This window comes from Rattus rattus, chromosome 7 (assembly GCF_011064425.1).
Source record: "Rattus rattus isolate New Zealand chromosome 7, Rrattus_CSIRO_v1, whole genome shotgun sequence".
In the NCBI taxonomy this organism is placed as follows: Eukaryota; Metazoa; Chordata; class Mammalia; order Rodentia; family Muridae; genus Rattus; species Rattus rattus.
Window position 1 is genome coordinate 13,009,893 of NC_046160.1, and position 16,429 is coordinate 13,026,321.

Consider the following 16,429-nt stretch of genomic DNA (forward strand, 5'->3'; position numbering starts at 1 on the left):
TTTAGATGAAGATTGAGAACGTGTAACTGCAGCAGGGACTTGGCTATGTATGTCTGCAGCAAAAGGTCCGGTTTGCAAATAACCTATACTGTGCGCGTGCCTGTGTGAATCATCTCGTTGACTCGCCGCGTTCAGTAATAGCTAACGGTTCTTCAATATTTAGTGGCGCAGAGTCCACGCATTTTGATGAAATTTTTGTTACACGCACTCTTGGGGCTGTGTTGGGTAGGTAGGTGTGCGGAGCTTCTCGAGGTTTCCTTCATCTTTTTAAAAGAAGAAAAGCATTCAAATTAGCGGGAAGGCGGTTAACACCCACAGTCCCGATTCTGCCGAACGCACCGCCGCTCGCCAGATTCACCAGGTCTCTCGGCTGCGGTCAGGGCCTAACAGCGTTAACTGCCGCGGGGCTGCAACCGCTGCGGAGTCGCGCGCAGCGGGCGTTGCACGGTCCGGACTGGAGCCAGGCGAGGGTCCAGGCTGGATTTTGACCAGCAGTTCCTTCAGCCAATTGGAAGCCAGATCGACTTTCCACCTACCAATAGGAGGAGAAAGTTCAGCTAGGGGGCGGGAACTCTTGGGCTTGAGGATTCGATCCCGCCCCGCAGCAGTCAAGGCGGGTGGAGGCTCCGCCTGAGCGGCGGGGAGCGGATTAGGGAGGAGGGAAGACCGGAAGCCACGGCCACGGCCCCGGCCCCATCCTTAGTTTCGCGTTCCCCCCGGAGCTAGGAGCCGCGAAGCTGGCGGAGGGAGAGGCTGGAGGCTGGCTGGGAGATAAAGGGAAGCGTCCCCTCAGCCCGCGCTCCCTTCTCAGTCACGGGCTCCTGGAGCGCGCCGCGGAGGACGCCGACGCCTCTCAGACCCGCGCTGAGGAGGCGCAGCCCGCGGCGGGGACTGCTCGGCGACATCTGAGGCCCATATCCCGCGCCGTCTCCACCGCCGCCATGTCCTCCACCTCCTCCTCCCCCAAGGAGGAGACGTACGAGGAGGACCGGGAGTTCGAAAGCCAGGCCAAGCGCCTCAAGACGGAGGAGGGAGAGATCGTCTACTCGGCTGAGGAGAGCGAGAATCGCCAGGAAGCGACGCCTCAGGCGGGGAGCGATAGCGACAGCGGCGGCGGCGACGGAGGCAGCGGCGGCGGCGGCGGCGACGGCGAGGAAGGCGACGGTGGAGAAGAAGGCGACGGCGAAGAAGGCGACGAAGGCGACGGCGATGAGAGAGGGAGCGGCGGCGACGAAGGCGGCAGCGGCGGCGGCCCTCGGAGCATGCCCCCGTCCACGGTAACAAAGCGCGGCGCCGCGTCCCTCCGGCAGGGCCCGGTGGCGGGGTTCGGCCTGGCTGCCCGTCTGCCCGCCCGCTCGCTCGCCCGCCGCCGGCTCGCCCGCCTCTCCTATTCTGCTGCGTGCACACCGAGCGTGCGGTTGGGGACTCGGGCTTATCACTTATTTATTGCACACATTTCCCGAATCCTGACGGCGAGTGCGGGCTTGGGCTTCGGGTGCCGGGCCTCAGGGAGTCCGCAGCCGGGCCCTGAACTTGGGGAGGGCTTTGGGGTGGGGGCGGCGGCGGCGGGTGTCGCTTCCGCTCCGGGAGGCTGTGCCGCGCGCCCTCGGCGGGATCAGCTCTTTGTTAGTTGAACAACTCTGGCTCGGAGGCGGTGCTGGGACCCGGCCTCCTCGTCCCGCAGCATCCTCACGCGGCGCACCATAACGGGAAGGCTTTCATGGCCTCATCTCTTTGAAAGCAGCGATTGAATGACGAATTACACCCCCGTGCCCTCCCTAGACTCCAGTTCCCTTGCTATTTTAACTCTTTCTTTCCATCGAAAAGTCTTTGTGGGCATGGAGTTCAGGCTGGGCGATGGCTCAAGATAGTCTTCACTAACAAAATGTCACAGAAATGTGTGGGCAAGTGATAGAGTGTGTCCCTGCTGTCGGATAGAAGGTTTTCAGATGACGAGTTCTTCATTGATTGTGTACGTCCAAGTTTGTCCCCACAGAAGGAAATGAATTCAGAACTGTAAGTCACACATTCCTTGAATCCTTTTATCAGAAATGTTAACTGGAGACTCTAGGAATGTGGACAGCGCAACCCACAGCTTCAGCTCCTGGAGGCTTTAAGGAAACAAAGAGATCCAAGAGATCCGAACGGTTTTGACCCTTTTAATCAGAGGCAGCTTATCTTTCAAAAGTTTGAATTTTTATTGGTCTAGCTTAAATTAAAAAAAAAAATTAGTTATTCGTGTTGGGTACATAACAAGTGCCCGTGGCAGCTTCCTAAGTTTCTTAGGATTCCTTAGAGGTAGAGTTACAGGTAGTTAAGTTGTGAGTCACCTGACCCGGTGCTGGGAGCCAAACTCTGGCCTTTTATGCAAGAGCACTGTGAGCTCTTCAGCCCTTTGAAGAAAAAAAAATGACATTCATTTGTGTTATGTGTGTTGGAGCATGCAGGCGAGTATGGAGGTCAAAGGACGGCTTCCATCATGTGAGTCCTGGGACCTCAGTCATTCACCACAGATATTCACCACTGAGCCATCTCAACTGGCCCAGTGGATTTTTGTGTAAAAATTCTGATAATTAGAAAAATAAAATGTGATGGGGAAATTTGACCACATTTTAAAGAAGGAATCTTTTTTTCTTTCTATAACTTTACGGACAACTTGTTGGCCTTTTGGTCGAGATCAAGCCAAGGTTCCATGCAGTTATTTGGATTTTTCTGTCAGGCTTTTGAGATCAGGAGGAGATGATGACTTTCTTATGGAGTCTTAAGATCATAATCAAGTATTGTAAGACTTAGAAATAGGAATGTTGTAAGACATGTTTTGCCAAAAGCCTTGGTTGTTTGTACAATACTATGAAATGTCTTTTAAGTGTCTCGGAAAGATACTTTAAAAAGTTGTCAGAAGAGACAGATGGCTCCGTGGGGAAGAGTGCTCGCTAATATGCCTGGAAACCTACAGTTTCAGTTGCCAGCACCCACAGGGTAGATGTTATCCTCTCACTTGTATATGAATAAGTAGTTGTGCACACACACATGTGTTCACACACACACACACACGCAAGATAAAAATTTTGTTCCAAAAACATCGTTTTGAATGCTAGTAAGTAATGAGTAACACAAGTCAAGCAGTGGAAGTGGCATTGGACAGGGGGTTGAGGTTGATCAGGAGTCTCATCTTAGCATACAGTTTTTGTGACCTCTAGAAAGTCAGACAACCGATACCCTTGAGTTTTCTTAGTCTGTAAAATATCAAAGTTGAACTGCACAGGCTTCCCTTGCTTGAAGCTGAAGTTAACTAATTAATGCAGCTTTTAAGGGACAAGATAGGAACTAATGTATGTAGTTATAAATTCAAATTGTTCATTTCTCTGTGGTTAAGGCGAGCTGTTTCATTTAACTGTGTAACTGGAGCTAGGGCTGTAGCTTGATGTTGGTGATGGTGCACTTGACTAGCGTGCGAAACTGTTTCTGACCCTATCAACACTTCTCCAATAAATTAATTTGTAAATTTAACACTAGAATTGATAGACTAATGTGAAGTTTAATGAAGACTTTATTTTCCATTTTCAAAACTTTTAAAAGGACTTATATATATTTTATGTGCATTGGTACTTTTGCCTGCTTGTATGCCTGTGTGAGGATGTCAGATCTCTTGAAGCTCCATTACAGACAGTTGTGAGCTGCTGTGTGGGTGATGGGAGTTGAACCTGGGTCCTCTGGAAGAGTAGCTAGTGCTCTTAACTGCTGAGCCCTCCTTTTCAAAAACTCTTCCTTGTAATTTTTCAGTACTGTTTTGAAATCATTGCAGCTATGAAACATGTTTGTAATTAAGGTAGAGAGTGTAGTACTTCATCATGTTGAAATACGGTTTTCATTTAACTGAAGAGTTTAGCCCAGCTTAACTGGTCCTTAGCCTATAGAAGAAACAATGTGGTCAAACTGTTAAGAGTAAATGCAGATTAGGTACAGTTATGAACTATCTTTTTAACTAATTGGAAATTAGTGAGGTAAAAAGATTTACAGGATTCATACTGTTTTGATTTCTGATGATTTAATAACTAAGTTTAAAGAGGAACCTGAATAAGAGGAACAGTTAAAGTGGTCTCAATGTTTGAAGAAATATGAAGGCCGGGTTGGGGGTGTACCTGTAATTCCAGTGCATAGAAGCACTACTGTGGAGCTCACTCACCAAGACTTGGGAAAAGGAAGGAGGGGAGGGGAGAAAGGGAGGTGGTAGAATTGAGATTGGTTGATTTGAAGATTATTTACTTTACACTGTACACTGTAGCTGTCAGACACACCAGAAGAAGGCATCAGATCCCATTACAACAGATGGTTGTGAGCCACCATGTGGTTGCTGGGAATTGGAACTCAGGACCTCTGGAAGAGCAGTAAGTGCTCTTAACCACTGAGCCATCTCTCCAGCCCCTAAAATTTACTTTTGAGACAGGACCTCACTGTACAGCTTTGACTGACCTGGGCCTTACTAGAGATCCACCTTCCTCTGCCTATTGTGTGCTGGGATTAAAGACGTGTGCCTGCACTGTGTATGTGCCTAGTTCCTGTGGAGATCAGAAGAAGGCCACTGAGCCCCTGGAACTGGAGTTACAGATGGTCGTGAGCCACCATATGGTACTGGAAACTAAACCTGGGTCCTCTTCAGAAGCAGCAATGCTTCAAAGCCATCTTTCTGGTCCCCTTGAGTAGCATTCTTAGATTTAGCAGACATAATCTTCATTAGTCTCTATAACTTTCTAATTTTAAGAAAGAAACTAGACCTTCACATGTTATGGCTTCACTTACCAAAACAATTTATTTACCAAAAGTAAATTAAGATGGGGTGTCATTTTGAAGATCAAGTTTTTCAAGTATTCCACTAGTGAGTAAATAGGCAAATCAAAAATTGAGTGATAGCCAGGCAGTGATAGATAGGCCAGCTCCTCAGGAGGTTAAAAATCTGGAGAACAGCTGGAGCCTAGGAGATCAAGACAAGACTGGGCAATATGGTGGGCAAAACGGTGTCTGAAAACAAAGCCAGTGGCACATGTCTGTAATCCCAGCAGTTCTGATACTTCTAAATGGACGGAAGCTGGAGCTTAGCCTGGGCTACAGACCCATCTCAGAAAACCAAGAAAGGTCAGGGGTGCCATAGCAGTTGGGAAGAGGCAAGATAATCAGTAAAAGGCTAGCCTTAGCTGCATTATGAGTTTGAAGTTAGCCTTGGCTCCATGTTACTGCCAAAATAACAGTGAGCACATTGCCCAAATAGAAGCCCCCAAAGGAAAGAAAGTGCCCAAACAGCCAAAAACCATAAAGGTTAGGTAATTTGTTAATAAGATAAATATTTAGAGTTTTCAAATTTTAATGAGTAGACTTGCAAGGTAGTGAAACAGTAAAATGGACCAAGATTTTCAAGACTAGCCATATCGAACAGTTTGATTGACTTGTGAGAATTTGTCTTTGAGACTGCCCTTGAGTGGCTATTGATTAGCATGGGTATGACCAGAGCAGCCTTGAACTGTTAGTAGGGACCCACTGAGCTTCCCTTATAGTTTGACCCAATTTGTCCAAAGAAGGGATTGAAAATTGTTTTTTAAAAAATGTGTATGTTGCATTTACTCAGTATATACACTTGGAATATTATTTTGAGGTCGAGAAATAATAGAAAACAACAGCCTAGCTATAGAAATGAAAAGACTGCTGTAAGAGAAAAGATTTAAAAATGATTCCTTAAGCTGGAGAACACATGCTAAACGTATTAATAGGTACATAGCCTGGCCTCGAACCATGGATGCTGGTGATGTGAGTGATGGGATTGGGGGTGTTTGCTACCACATCAGTTTAGTTGGGATATAGGTAGGGATTATCAATACTCACTTACCTACTAGTTTAAAAATCAGGAAGTAGGATAATGATGTAAGACTCAGCAGTAGACTGCTTGCCTAGCATGAAAGATGCCTGCCTGCCTGCCTGCCTGCCTGCCTGCCTGCCTGCCTGCCTGCCTGCCTGCCTGCCTGCCTGCCTACCTGCCTGCCTACCTGATTTTAGGTAGGTAAAAGAGGCTCTGTGCTGCAGAAAAGTTCAGATTTCTTGTCACAGCTATATGACAAATAGAGAAAATGGTGATTTAAGAAGAGTGTTAATGGTTGGGATCTAGCTAAATTTGTGCTTGCCTTGTGTGTGTGAAATGGTGGGTTTGATTTCCTATGCTGCATAAACGATATTTTGATGCATACCTATAATCTTAGCTTGAAGATCAGAAGTTTTAAGGTCATCTTTTGCTACATAGCAAGTTTGAAGCTAGCCTTAGATGCATGAGAGCTTTTCTTTAAAAAGTTACTATTTGGGGGTAGAATGGAGGATAGAAAACCTAAGCCTTGGAATGATAGAAATACAGTTTGAAAAGATGAATTGTCAGCTTTTCAGTTGGAAATAACTGGAATTTTAATTGTTTTAAAGTGAATGGTAGGAAGTTTTCATGTTAAAGATGGGTGTGGCAGAGTAGTATACTCCCCAGAAATAAAGTTAATGAGTTTTAGGCTAGCCAGGGCTATGTAGTAAGACCCTGTCCCAAACAGAAGTATGTATGGGTATGTAATTAAAGTTAGAAATACCAAGGTAGATAATCATAGATTGAGTGGGAATAAAGAAGTACAAGGAGTATGAGGGGTTTTTTGCCTTGAGGTTGAGAAAAATCACCTTTCCCCCAAACACTATATTTAGTATTTTCTAGCTTCTCTTTTATCAATTCTTTTAAAAATTTTTCCTTGACACAATAAGAGTACATTCGTGTGTTGCAGAGTTGTGATTTGTATATAATACATAGACCAAGTCAGCATTAACATTTTCATGTCCCTCAGCTTTCAGGGAATGACTTCACTGTACATAGTCAGTGATCTCTTACGAGAGATTTTCAAATGTTGCTCTGTAATTCATTTTTGTGAGAAAAATCAATTTGAAAACTAGCCATTTTTTTGCACTGTATTCATCATAGTTATTATTCATGATGGACAATTCTTAGAAAGAAACTGGCAAAGTTAAAGGCCTCTTCAAAAGTTATGCCAAGGGGTTGGGGATTTAGCTCAGTGGTAGAGCGCTTGCCTAGCAAGCGCGAGGCCCTGGATTCGGTCCTCAGCTCTGGGGGAAAAAAAAAAAAAGTTATGCCAAGATAAAGTAAGAGGGAGGAGACTCTAGAGACAAAACTGAATTCAGAAGGTGAATTTTATAATAGACTAAAAAGTGCAGTTGGAAGGGATATGATAGGTAGTTGGAGAAATATGAAAACAGACACTTAGGTTTACCTCAGCCACTTATTTTTGTCTTATGAAGATGATAAAGGTTATGTAAAAAATCATTATTAGGAATGTTGAGCTAATTAGGGAGGAACTATTGTGATGCCCACAACCCTATTTCTTGTAGTTTAAGGGGAAAAATGTCTATTTATCTAGATATAAAATGCAGGGATAGAAACCCCCCAAGGGGGTACAAACAATATTGAGTGTGAGATAGCTGTAAATTTATTCATTATATATTATGTAAGACAAAAATCACTCATGAGCCTACCACTTACTTCAGTAAGTAAAATATTGCCTGTTACTGTATCTCCCTTCCTGGCTTGAACATTTTTTAAAGAAATGTATTTTGTGCATACGATTCCCTCCTTCCGCTATTATATGGGTCTTAGGGATTGAACTTTGGTGTCAGGTGTGGTGGCAAGTGCCTGTGCCTTTTACCCACGGAGCTGACCTGCTGGTCTCGAGCATTCTTTTTTAGAAATGAAAATTTCAGAGACAGGCATATCCCAGAGTTTGAGACCAACCTGGTCTATACAGAGAAACCGTGCCTTGAAAAACCAAGGTTTGGAGAGAGAGAGAGAGAGAGAGAAGAGAGAGAGAGAGAGAGAGAGAGAGAGAGAGAGAGAGAGCGTGTGTGTGTGTGTGTGTGTGTGTGTGTGTGTGTGTGTGTGTGTGTGTGTGTGTGTGTTTAGGAGCTTACTAGAAATAAAAATTTCTAATCAAATATTCAATTTGTCTTCAGGTCCTTCTGCTAACTTGTCACTTTTTCTTTTTTAAATGTGTGTATTTGCTTTATAATGTAGAGTTGAATTTACTGCAAGATGTAGTTTAGACTTTTAAAATTAACAGGAAATTGTTTTCTCTTCCCTAGGAGGGAGGTGGAAGTCATCATAAAGTTTCTGTTTCTCCTGTTGTTCATGTTCGAGGGCTCTGTGAATCCGTTGTGGAAGCTGACCTTGTGGAGGCACTGGAGAAATTTGGGACAATATGGTAAGGAGAATGGAGACTTCATAGACATTGAAAATAATATGGGAGGGCACGCCGAGCCTTGCTTGATTGCTCGCTTTGAGGCTTTGAGTTGATCGTTTGTATTGTTTGCCTGTGCGTATGCTTTGCTATGAAAAAGAACCTCTTACCTCTTTTCTTTTTTTTTTTTTGGAAAGGGAGCACTTCCTCTCAAAGGAGGGCCAGCTTGGAACTTGTATTCATCCTATCTCAGCCTGTTGAGTGCTAGAATTACGGGTGTCTGCCGTCTTTGGAACCTTTTTTTTTTTTTTAAGTTTTTACATTTTACTTATAGTGTGTGGAGGTAAGAGGACAATTTGAGGGAGTCAAGTCTCTGCACTGCGTGATTTACTCAGTGAGAGGTCTTGCCAGCCCCCCTTTGGAAACTTCTAAGCTTGTTATTACCCTTTGTGTTCTGGTGCTAGAGGTTGAATTCACTCTGCTGCTGAGCCTTAAGCTTGTTTTAACCTTCCTGGGGTGATTTGTGATTTGTAGGTGCCAGCCATTCAACAAGTTAGTAGGTAAAAATTTTCATGGTATTGAGATATTGACTCCTCATGCCCTTTTGGTTTTTTGTTTGGTCTTTCTCATTAATTCTTTTTAAAGATTAAAAAAAAATTTTTCACCAGGCTGTATAAGTATATATTGAAATGTCTGTGCCGTTTAAATTCTCCTCTTCCTGTCTTCATACAAAGTCACTGTCTAGTAACTCTTGAGTTTGCTTCTAGTTAGTGTCTTATTTTGGGTAGAGAGAACTCTTTGTTTTTAAGAGATGGGGTTTGTATATATCCCTGGTTGCCCTGGAACTTGCTATGTAGACCAGGATGGCTGAAACTCACAGAACTCCATCTGCCTCTGCCTTCTGAATGGGAGCAAAAGTATGTGCCACTGCGCCTAGCTAGAAAGCAGATTTATTATGACCAAATCTATAATAGGCCATGCTCTTAATTGCAGGGCCATTTCACCACCCCTTTTATAAAATAACAAACCTGATTCTAGGGTTTATATATTTTTTTTTTTAATTTTTTTTTTTAAAGATTTTTATTTATTGTATATGAGTACACTGTAGCTGTCTTCAGACACACCAGAAGAGGGCATCAGATCCATTACAGATGGTTGTGAGCCACCATGTGGTTGCTGGGATTTGAACTCAGGACCTCAGGAAGAGCAGTCGGTGCTCTTAACCGCTGAGCCATCTCTCCAGCTCCTATATTTTTTTCATATAAAAAAAACTTAAAAACTTGATTGAGGAATTTACTTCTATAAGAAATATTTAGAGTTGTACTTATAGTTGCTATAGTTTTAAATTCAAGACCTGTTTCACTGTTTAATTTTTAGTGATATAGGTGGGGATAGCCAACCAACCTCCTAGGTCAACATATACTCTTAATAGCCTGCTCTGTGCCAGGTTCCGTTTCTATCCTCTTAGGATATAAAATTGGGCGTGGCAGGTTCTGAAGAAAATAGAGTAATCTTCCGGAGTGAGTGAGATCCTATAGTATGCCAGGCTGCTTGCCAGGCAGTTTGCGTGTGGTAACCCTATTACTCTGAAGTTTTATAAATGAAGAAGGTAGCAGTTTACCGAATTATGAATTGATGTGTAGGTTATTGTTTTGTTACTGTTTGTTGTATTATTTGTTACTGTTTGTCAGTTTCTAACAAGCTGTAGGTCCTGGATATCTATCTGTTATCTATCTGTTGAGCAGAGTGGTATGACTGCCTGGCTTGATGTGTTTGCTTTTTGATATGATTAAACCATGTTGATTGTATTTTAAGACAGTTGAAAGTTCTTATTCCTGTCAGTTGGGAATATGTTGTTTCTCCTGTTACAGTTGTAAAACATGCACTGTGTGTGATTTTTCTTTTTCTTTTTCTTTTGGACAGAGTTGTATAATATAGCCCTGGTTGGCTAGGAACTCACTGTGTAGACCAGGCCAACCTCAGATCCACAGAGATATTCCTGGCTTTGCCTCTTGAGTGCTGGGACCTCTCCATTTATCATTCATTTTGTCAATTAAAATGTATTCCTCTTAAATATATTTTCAAAAGTAAATTAACATCCTCCTGTTCATAGTTAAACCATGATTATTGTATTCTTCCATTGTGTTTTCATGGACTTTTAAAAGTATTTGGGGGTAAATTACTTATATGAACTTTGGTCAATCTATGGTTGCTCCTAGTTATCTGTTTTTAATAAAATAATATAGAAATAATTTTTAGTTACTGTTTGTGGGTGTTTCTGCTATTTTCTTTTTTGAGACTGGCTTTGAACTTGAAGTCCCCTTCTGCCTCACTTCAGAGAGCTGAGATTACAGCTGTTCCTCCATACCCAGCTGTTCCTGCTGTTTAAGTATGGGTTTTTCTTGCTGGCTTTGGAGTTTTTGTTTCTGTGTCTTGATGTTTTCTATTGTTTTGCTGGAGAGGTATCAGTGATTGATAATGGGATTGGGTTTGAGTAGGACATGAGATGAATACGCTTTCATTTGAGGGGATTAACGTCTGCTTTTATGTGACTGAGAATAAATGATGTTGTATTTTGATATTTCTTCCTTTTCAGCTATGTGATGATGATGCCATTTAAACGACAGGCTCTAGTGGAGTTTGAAAATATAGATAGTGCCAAAGAGTGTGTGACATTTGCTGCAGATGTGCCTGTGTACATTGCTGGCCAGCAGGCTTTCTTCAACTACTCTACAAGTAAAAGAATCACTCGGCCAGGAAACACTGACGATCCTTCAGGGGGCAACAAAGTCCTCTTGCTCTCTATTCAGAATCCTCTTTATCCAATTACAGTGGTATGTATGTCAGTAAAACAGACTTCCTCTATAACAACTAACGTGTAGTTTTCTTATCTGCTAGCTAGTTTTTGTTTCTGTTGTTTTCCTTTGTTTTGAGACACATTTTCATTATGTGGCCCTGGCTGGCCTTAAACGTGCTATGTAGACCAGTTTGGTCTGGAACTTACAGATATCTGCCTGCCTTGGCTTCCCAAGTGCTAGAATTTAAGATGTGCAACAACATGCTTAGATTTTCTTTTTCAATATTTTTATTTTTTGTGTATGAGTGTTTTGCCTGCATGTACGTCTGTTCACCACGTGTGTAGTTCCTTAGAGGCCATAAGGGAGCATCATAAATCCCCCTGGAACTGGAGTTACAGATGGTTGGTTGCTAGCTGTTGTGTTGCTGGAACTCTAATCAGGGTCTGAGCTACCTCTAGCCCAGTGGTTCTCAACCTTTCACATGGTCACATATCAGATATTTACATTATGATTCTTAACAGAAGCAAAATTACAGATAGGAGCAGCAATGAAATAATTTTATGGTTGGGAGTCAAGACAGCATGAGGAACTGTGCTAAAGGGTCACATTAGGAAAGTTGAGAACTGCTCCTCTAGCCTCACTCTTTGCCCTTTAAAAAAGTGGTTAACAGCTGGGTATGGTGGGACATGCCTCTGATTCTAGCACCCAGGAGGCAAAACTGAGGCTATCTTGGTCAGCATGACTAGTTAGAACTATATGAGATCCTTTTTAAAACCAGTTTAGTAATTAAGAGAAATGATGTCTTGTAAAGTTTTACTTTTTAGATAAAACAAAATTAAATATAATTTTAATGTTTTTCTAAATGTAAAAAATGAATACTTTTTTTTTTCTTCATAGGATGTTCTATATACTGTATGCAACCCTGTTGGAAAAGTACAGCGTATTGTTATATTCAAGAGAAATGGGATACAAGCAATGGTTGAATATCCTTTATTTGTAAATGTGTTATTGATGTATAGAAGTGTTTGTAATTCATAATGATATTTTTTTCTTCTTGAGCATTTTTTTTTAAAGATTTGTTTATTAAAGTATACTGTCCTGTCTTCAGACAGAACCAGAAGAAGGCATTAGATCTCTTACAGACGGATGTGAGTCACCATGTGGTTGCTGGGAATTGAACTCAGGTCCTCTGGAAGAGCAGTCAGGGCTCTCTTCAGCCCCTTCTTGAACATTTTAGGCACATGTTTTATTTTATCTTAGAGCATCTTAAGTTTTGTTTGTTTTCTTACTTTGAAATAGGGTCTTGTGTAACTTTGACTGGCCATCATCAGTTCAGAGATGGGCCATTTTTGAGTGTTGGAATTAAAGGTGTGCATCACCACACCCTGCTTAAAAGATGGAATTGCAGTACTTAAAGGGAATTTTACTGTTTTGGTAACTTTGTACCATAAAATAGTCCCCCAAGATACTGAGGGTTGAACCCACGGGCTCTACATGCTAGTCCAAGTACTCTGACAACTGTGTTACTTCCTTGGACCTGTTCTTTAAGAGTAAAGTAATTTTGTGCTTCATAGTTATAGATTGACCTTCTCTAGGGAGATAGAACTTATTCCATTCTCTACTGTACAGACCTTCTAGTTATTTGGAAGGATTTATGTGGGTAACATTAATCATGTTAAATTTTCTTTGTTATTCTCACTCTTTAAAATAAATCTTTATTAAATAAAGATTTACTTAGAAATTTTATTTAGAAAAACATTCCCAGAAACATAGTTAGTTTGGTTATCTTTTAGTTTCTTGGGAATGAAGCATAACTAAATTTAGGAATCCTTCAGCCACATTTCCTTAATGAAGCCTTACATTTGAGTCGGTCCTTTGTGCCCAGAAAGCTAAAGCAGCACTCAATGGAGCTGATATATATGCCGGATGTTGCACACTAAAAATTGAATATGCAAGGGTAAGTATTTCTTTTCAACACTCTACCAAAGAAATATTTATACTTGGGTATTCAATTTAAACATACTTATCTTCACTTTCAACAGCCAACTCGTCTAAATGTTATTAGGAATGACAATGACAGTTGGGACTACACTAAACCTTATTTGGGAAGACGAGGTAGGTATTTTACGAATTTTAGAATGTACTGAGATCTGCTGAGAAACTTACAAGCATTTGCATTCTTTTTTTTCTGAGATGAGCTAGTTAATTAAAATGGAAATCTTGTTGCTGAATGCTTTTGTTACAAAATCCCGTGTAATGCTGGAAATTAACCTTGGACATTAGTGCCCCCTACTGGTACCTGCTGAGCTTATTTATATTTAGTTCAACAAGGAGCCCTCACATACAGGCACGCCCGCAGTTCAAGGACTTGCATTTCTCCAAGCAGCTCTCTCTCTTTGGAGGAGAGGAAACTGATTCAGAATATTCCTTACAAACTGCAAACTTGCACACTGCTTCTCTATGGAAGGACTTTTCCCCCAAGCTGGACGAGGCATTAAGAAGGATAGAGGACTCCGGCAGGCTGACTCTACACTTCATCATGCACAACATCGGCATCAGCAAAAGCCCTCTGAAAAACTCAGACTTGCAATTCACCTTGACTGCATACTACATGCATCATCACCCCAAGTTTTTAAAGGACGACATTTAACAGTACTTCAGACTTGCATGGGACGAACACCATGATAGACTGTGCCCATTTATTCAAGTTGTATGTATACTGATCGGATTTCCCTTAAGGTTTCAGCTGTAGACGTTTTTATGAAAACTAGACTTTATGCAATGTTGTTAAAGTTCACTGCCCATTGATGTAACTGTTTTCAGCTTAGATTTTAAATTGTTAATTGGTTTTTAACCAGGGGTCAGTTTATCTGCAGACCTTGGGAGTTGGTAATGCTTAAGCAATGCACACAAACATTAAAGATATGTGGATTAGAAAGGTGTGCATTTGTCTGGGGAGAAACAGGTCAGTGATGTAAAGCATGTGCTTAGCATGCATACACCCCTGTGTTTGATCCTTAGCACAAAAAATACACATTTGTCTCATTTAAGTTTACTTTGTTATTGTTTTTGGTTTTTCCTAATTATGAACATGAACAAAGGTTTTAACAAAATGAAAAGGTGTATTATATGTAAAAGATGTTTTTCTGTGTGGTTTGACTTTTGTAAGTGGTTGTTTATAAGTTGTCACATTTTGTAACAAGGGTTTTTTTACTTATGTTAATTTGTGTAACGAGAAAATTTGACATTTCAAATATAGGTGAAAATGACGTGTCCTTTTCAAGATAGATAATTTCTAAACTTGGTAAATCTGAATATTAAAAGCATTTCGTTTGAAATGCATTTCCACCAATAGCCTATAAATGCTAAATTTCACAAGCATAGATTTCACTGATAATTTGTTAAGTAACTGGTAATTTTGGAATATACAAATTAAAATGTCAATCTTGTAAAAACAAGGGGGCTTCAGTATTGGCTACATTTCAACTACAATATTAACAGTGAACTACATATTAGAAAAACTCAAGATGAATGTGTCTATAAAGTTAGCTAGAAAATACCATCCAAAATATCTTGAGCAGTAGGTACTCTATGGTACATGTACTTAAGCCAAAGGAAAGAGAGTAAAACACAGTGTGATCCTTTGAATGTTCAGATACTAAGATTGACTTGTTTTGCTCTCAGGTCCAGGAAATCATTTCATCCTATGCATGGAATTAATTATAAATAGGTTTGTTTTATGAAATGTAGCTTTGTTAGACACCCCCCTCCCCCCCAGTTTTTGATACTTATGGAAATTTGCTTGGTCTGTGTTTGATACAGTTGAATCCAATACTGGAAACCAAATCCTTAAGAACTCAAACAAGAGGACAAATGGTTGATGAGAAATCTCTTACTTCTGACCACTAACAGTTACTGAAAACAAACACCATAAACTTGCTTGGTCTGACTTAACCTGTCTACCTACCTTTCCATCCTTCCTTCCTTTTCTTTTTTTCTTTCTTAGTGGGGTGGACTTCAAGACAGGATTTCTCTGTGTAGCCCTGACTGTCTTGGAACTCATTCTGTAGACCAGGGTAGCTTGCCTTCAGAATGCAGGATTAAATGCTGGCCATTGCATCCAGCAAAACATTAATACATTTTAACATTGTGTATTCTTTTAAAAGGTCTGAATTTTCACAGAGCCAGCTTTTTTTTTTTGGTATGGAATTCTAGTTAGATAATCTATTTAGAAATGTATAAAGTAGATATTTGATGAATAAAAAATAATTAAGCAAGTAAAGTAATTTATGCTTTTAAAGAAAATACTCTTACTCTAATTTGTTATTGATAGGTAGCTTTCTGGCTAGACTTGCAGCTTATAAACATAAACATAGTTTCGGTAGTGATTTAAGCTTGACTTAAGTTGACAGATCATTAAAATTATTTGTTTGCTTTGTCAAAAGACCTTTATGGAGAGCCAGATATGGTGGTGCCTGCCTATAATCCCAGCACTTGGGAAGTGGAGGCAGAGTCAGGAATTTGAAGTCTACTTGAGCTATGAGACGCTGTCTCAAAAACAAGACAAACAGTAATAAAAGAAAGACAAGATCTTCATATATTTTTACTATAAACTCATTAAAATACAATTTCAGTTTTAAAAACATGATTACATTTTATTTTATTACAGAGAATCCTTAGCCTGAACAGTTAAATTCATGAAAACATTATGGTTCTTATAAGAAATGAGGAATTGAATTTAGTGTTTAGTGGTCTGCCCGAGCAGACAATTTAGCTTAGGAATCAACAGACTGGAGGATTGAGACCAATATTGGAAAATGGTGGAATCTATGTTAAAAAAATTTTTTTTTAGCCTGGAGAAGCAGTGATTGAGGTCAGGTCGTTAAGTGTTCAAGAGCATTTGGAAGACTGTTTAAGTACAAAGTATAAGATTTTAAATACATTAGAATATGGGGGGGGATATGAGTTCCTATTCTGTGTAAAAAATGATTTTCTTGAAATTTAGCTTATCCGTAAATGTAAAGAAGATAGTGAACACCTTATTGCTGGTATTGGTTAAGCAGTGGCTAAAAGGGATGGATAAGAGTTAGTTTAATTGAATAAAAGTTGAACTAGATGTCCCCTTCAGTCCCTTTCAATGGGTAAGTAAAAATAGACTTCTCTAGGCTGACATGAGTTAAAGCATTTCTCATCCTCCATAAACCTTGCTTGTTTAGGTGACTAAGGATATTTTGGATACTATAATTCAATCAGCAAACTTCTAAAAGTATTATATGATGATTTGAAATTTTACAGCCATTCTCCTATTTGGGAAACCTGGAAGTAATTTTTTAAAATGATCTCTCAAATAACATTTGAGGAAATTGGCATGCC

The 16,429-nt window shown here is 40.6% G+C and overlaps 1 protein-coding gene across 1 annotated transcript in view; it reads left to right on the plus strand.

Moving 5' to 3' along the window:
- Window positions 1-628: 628 nt before the first annotated feature.
- The window catches only part of Hnrnpll (heterogeneous nuclear ribonucleoprotein L like), a 30,815-nt gene continuing 15,014 nt past the window's right edge, over window positions 629-16,429 (plus strand). The window contains exons 1-6 of the mRNA XM_032908841.1: window positions 629-1,277; window positions 8,164-8,282; window positions 10,855-11,092; window positions 11,954-12,039; window positions 12,917-13,013; window positions 13,099-13,171. Coding sequence (XP_032764732.1) covers window positions 942-1,277; window positions 8,164-8,282; window positions 10,855-11,092; window positions 11,954-12,039; window positions 12,917-13,013; window positions 13,099-13,171 — 949 coding nt within the window. The 5' untranslated portion in view covers window positions 629-941. The remainder of the gene's footprint in view (window positions 1,278-8,163; window positions 8,283-10,854; window positions 11,093-11,953; window positions 12,040-12,916; window positions 13,014-13,098; window positions 13,172-16,429) is intronic.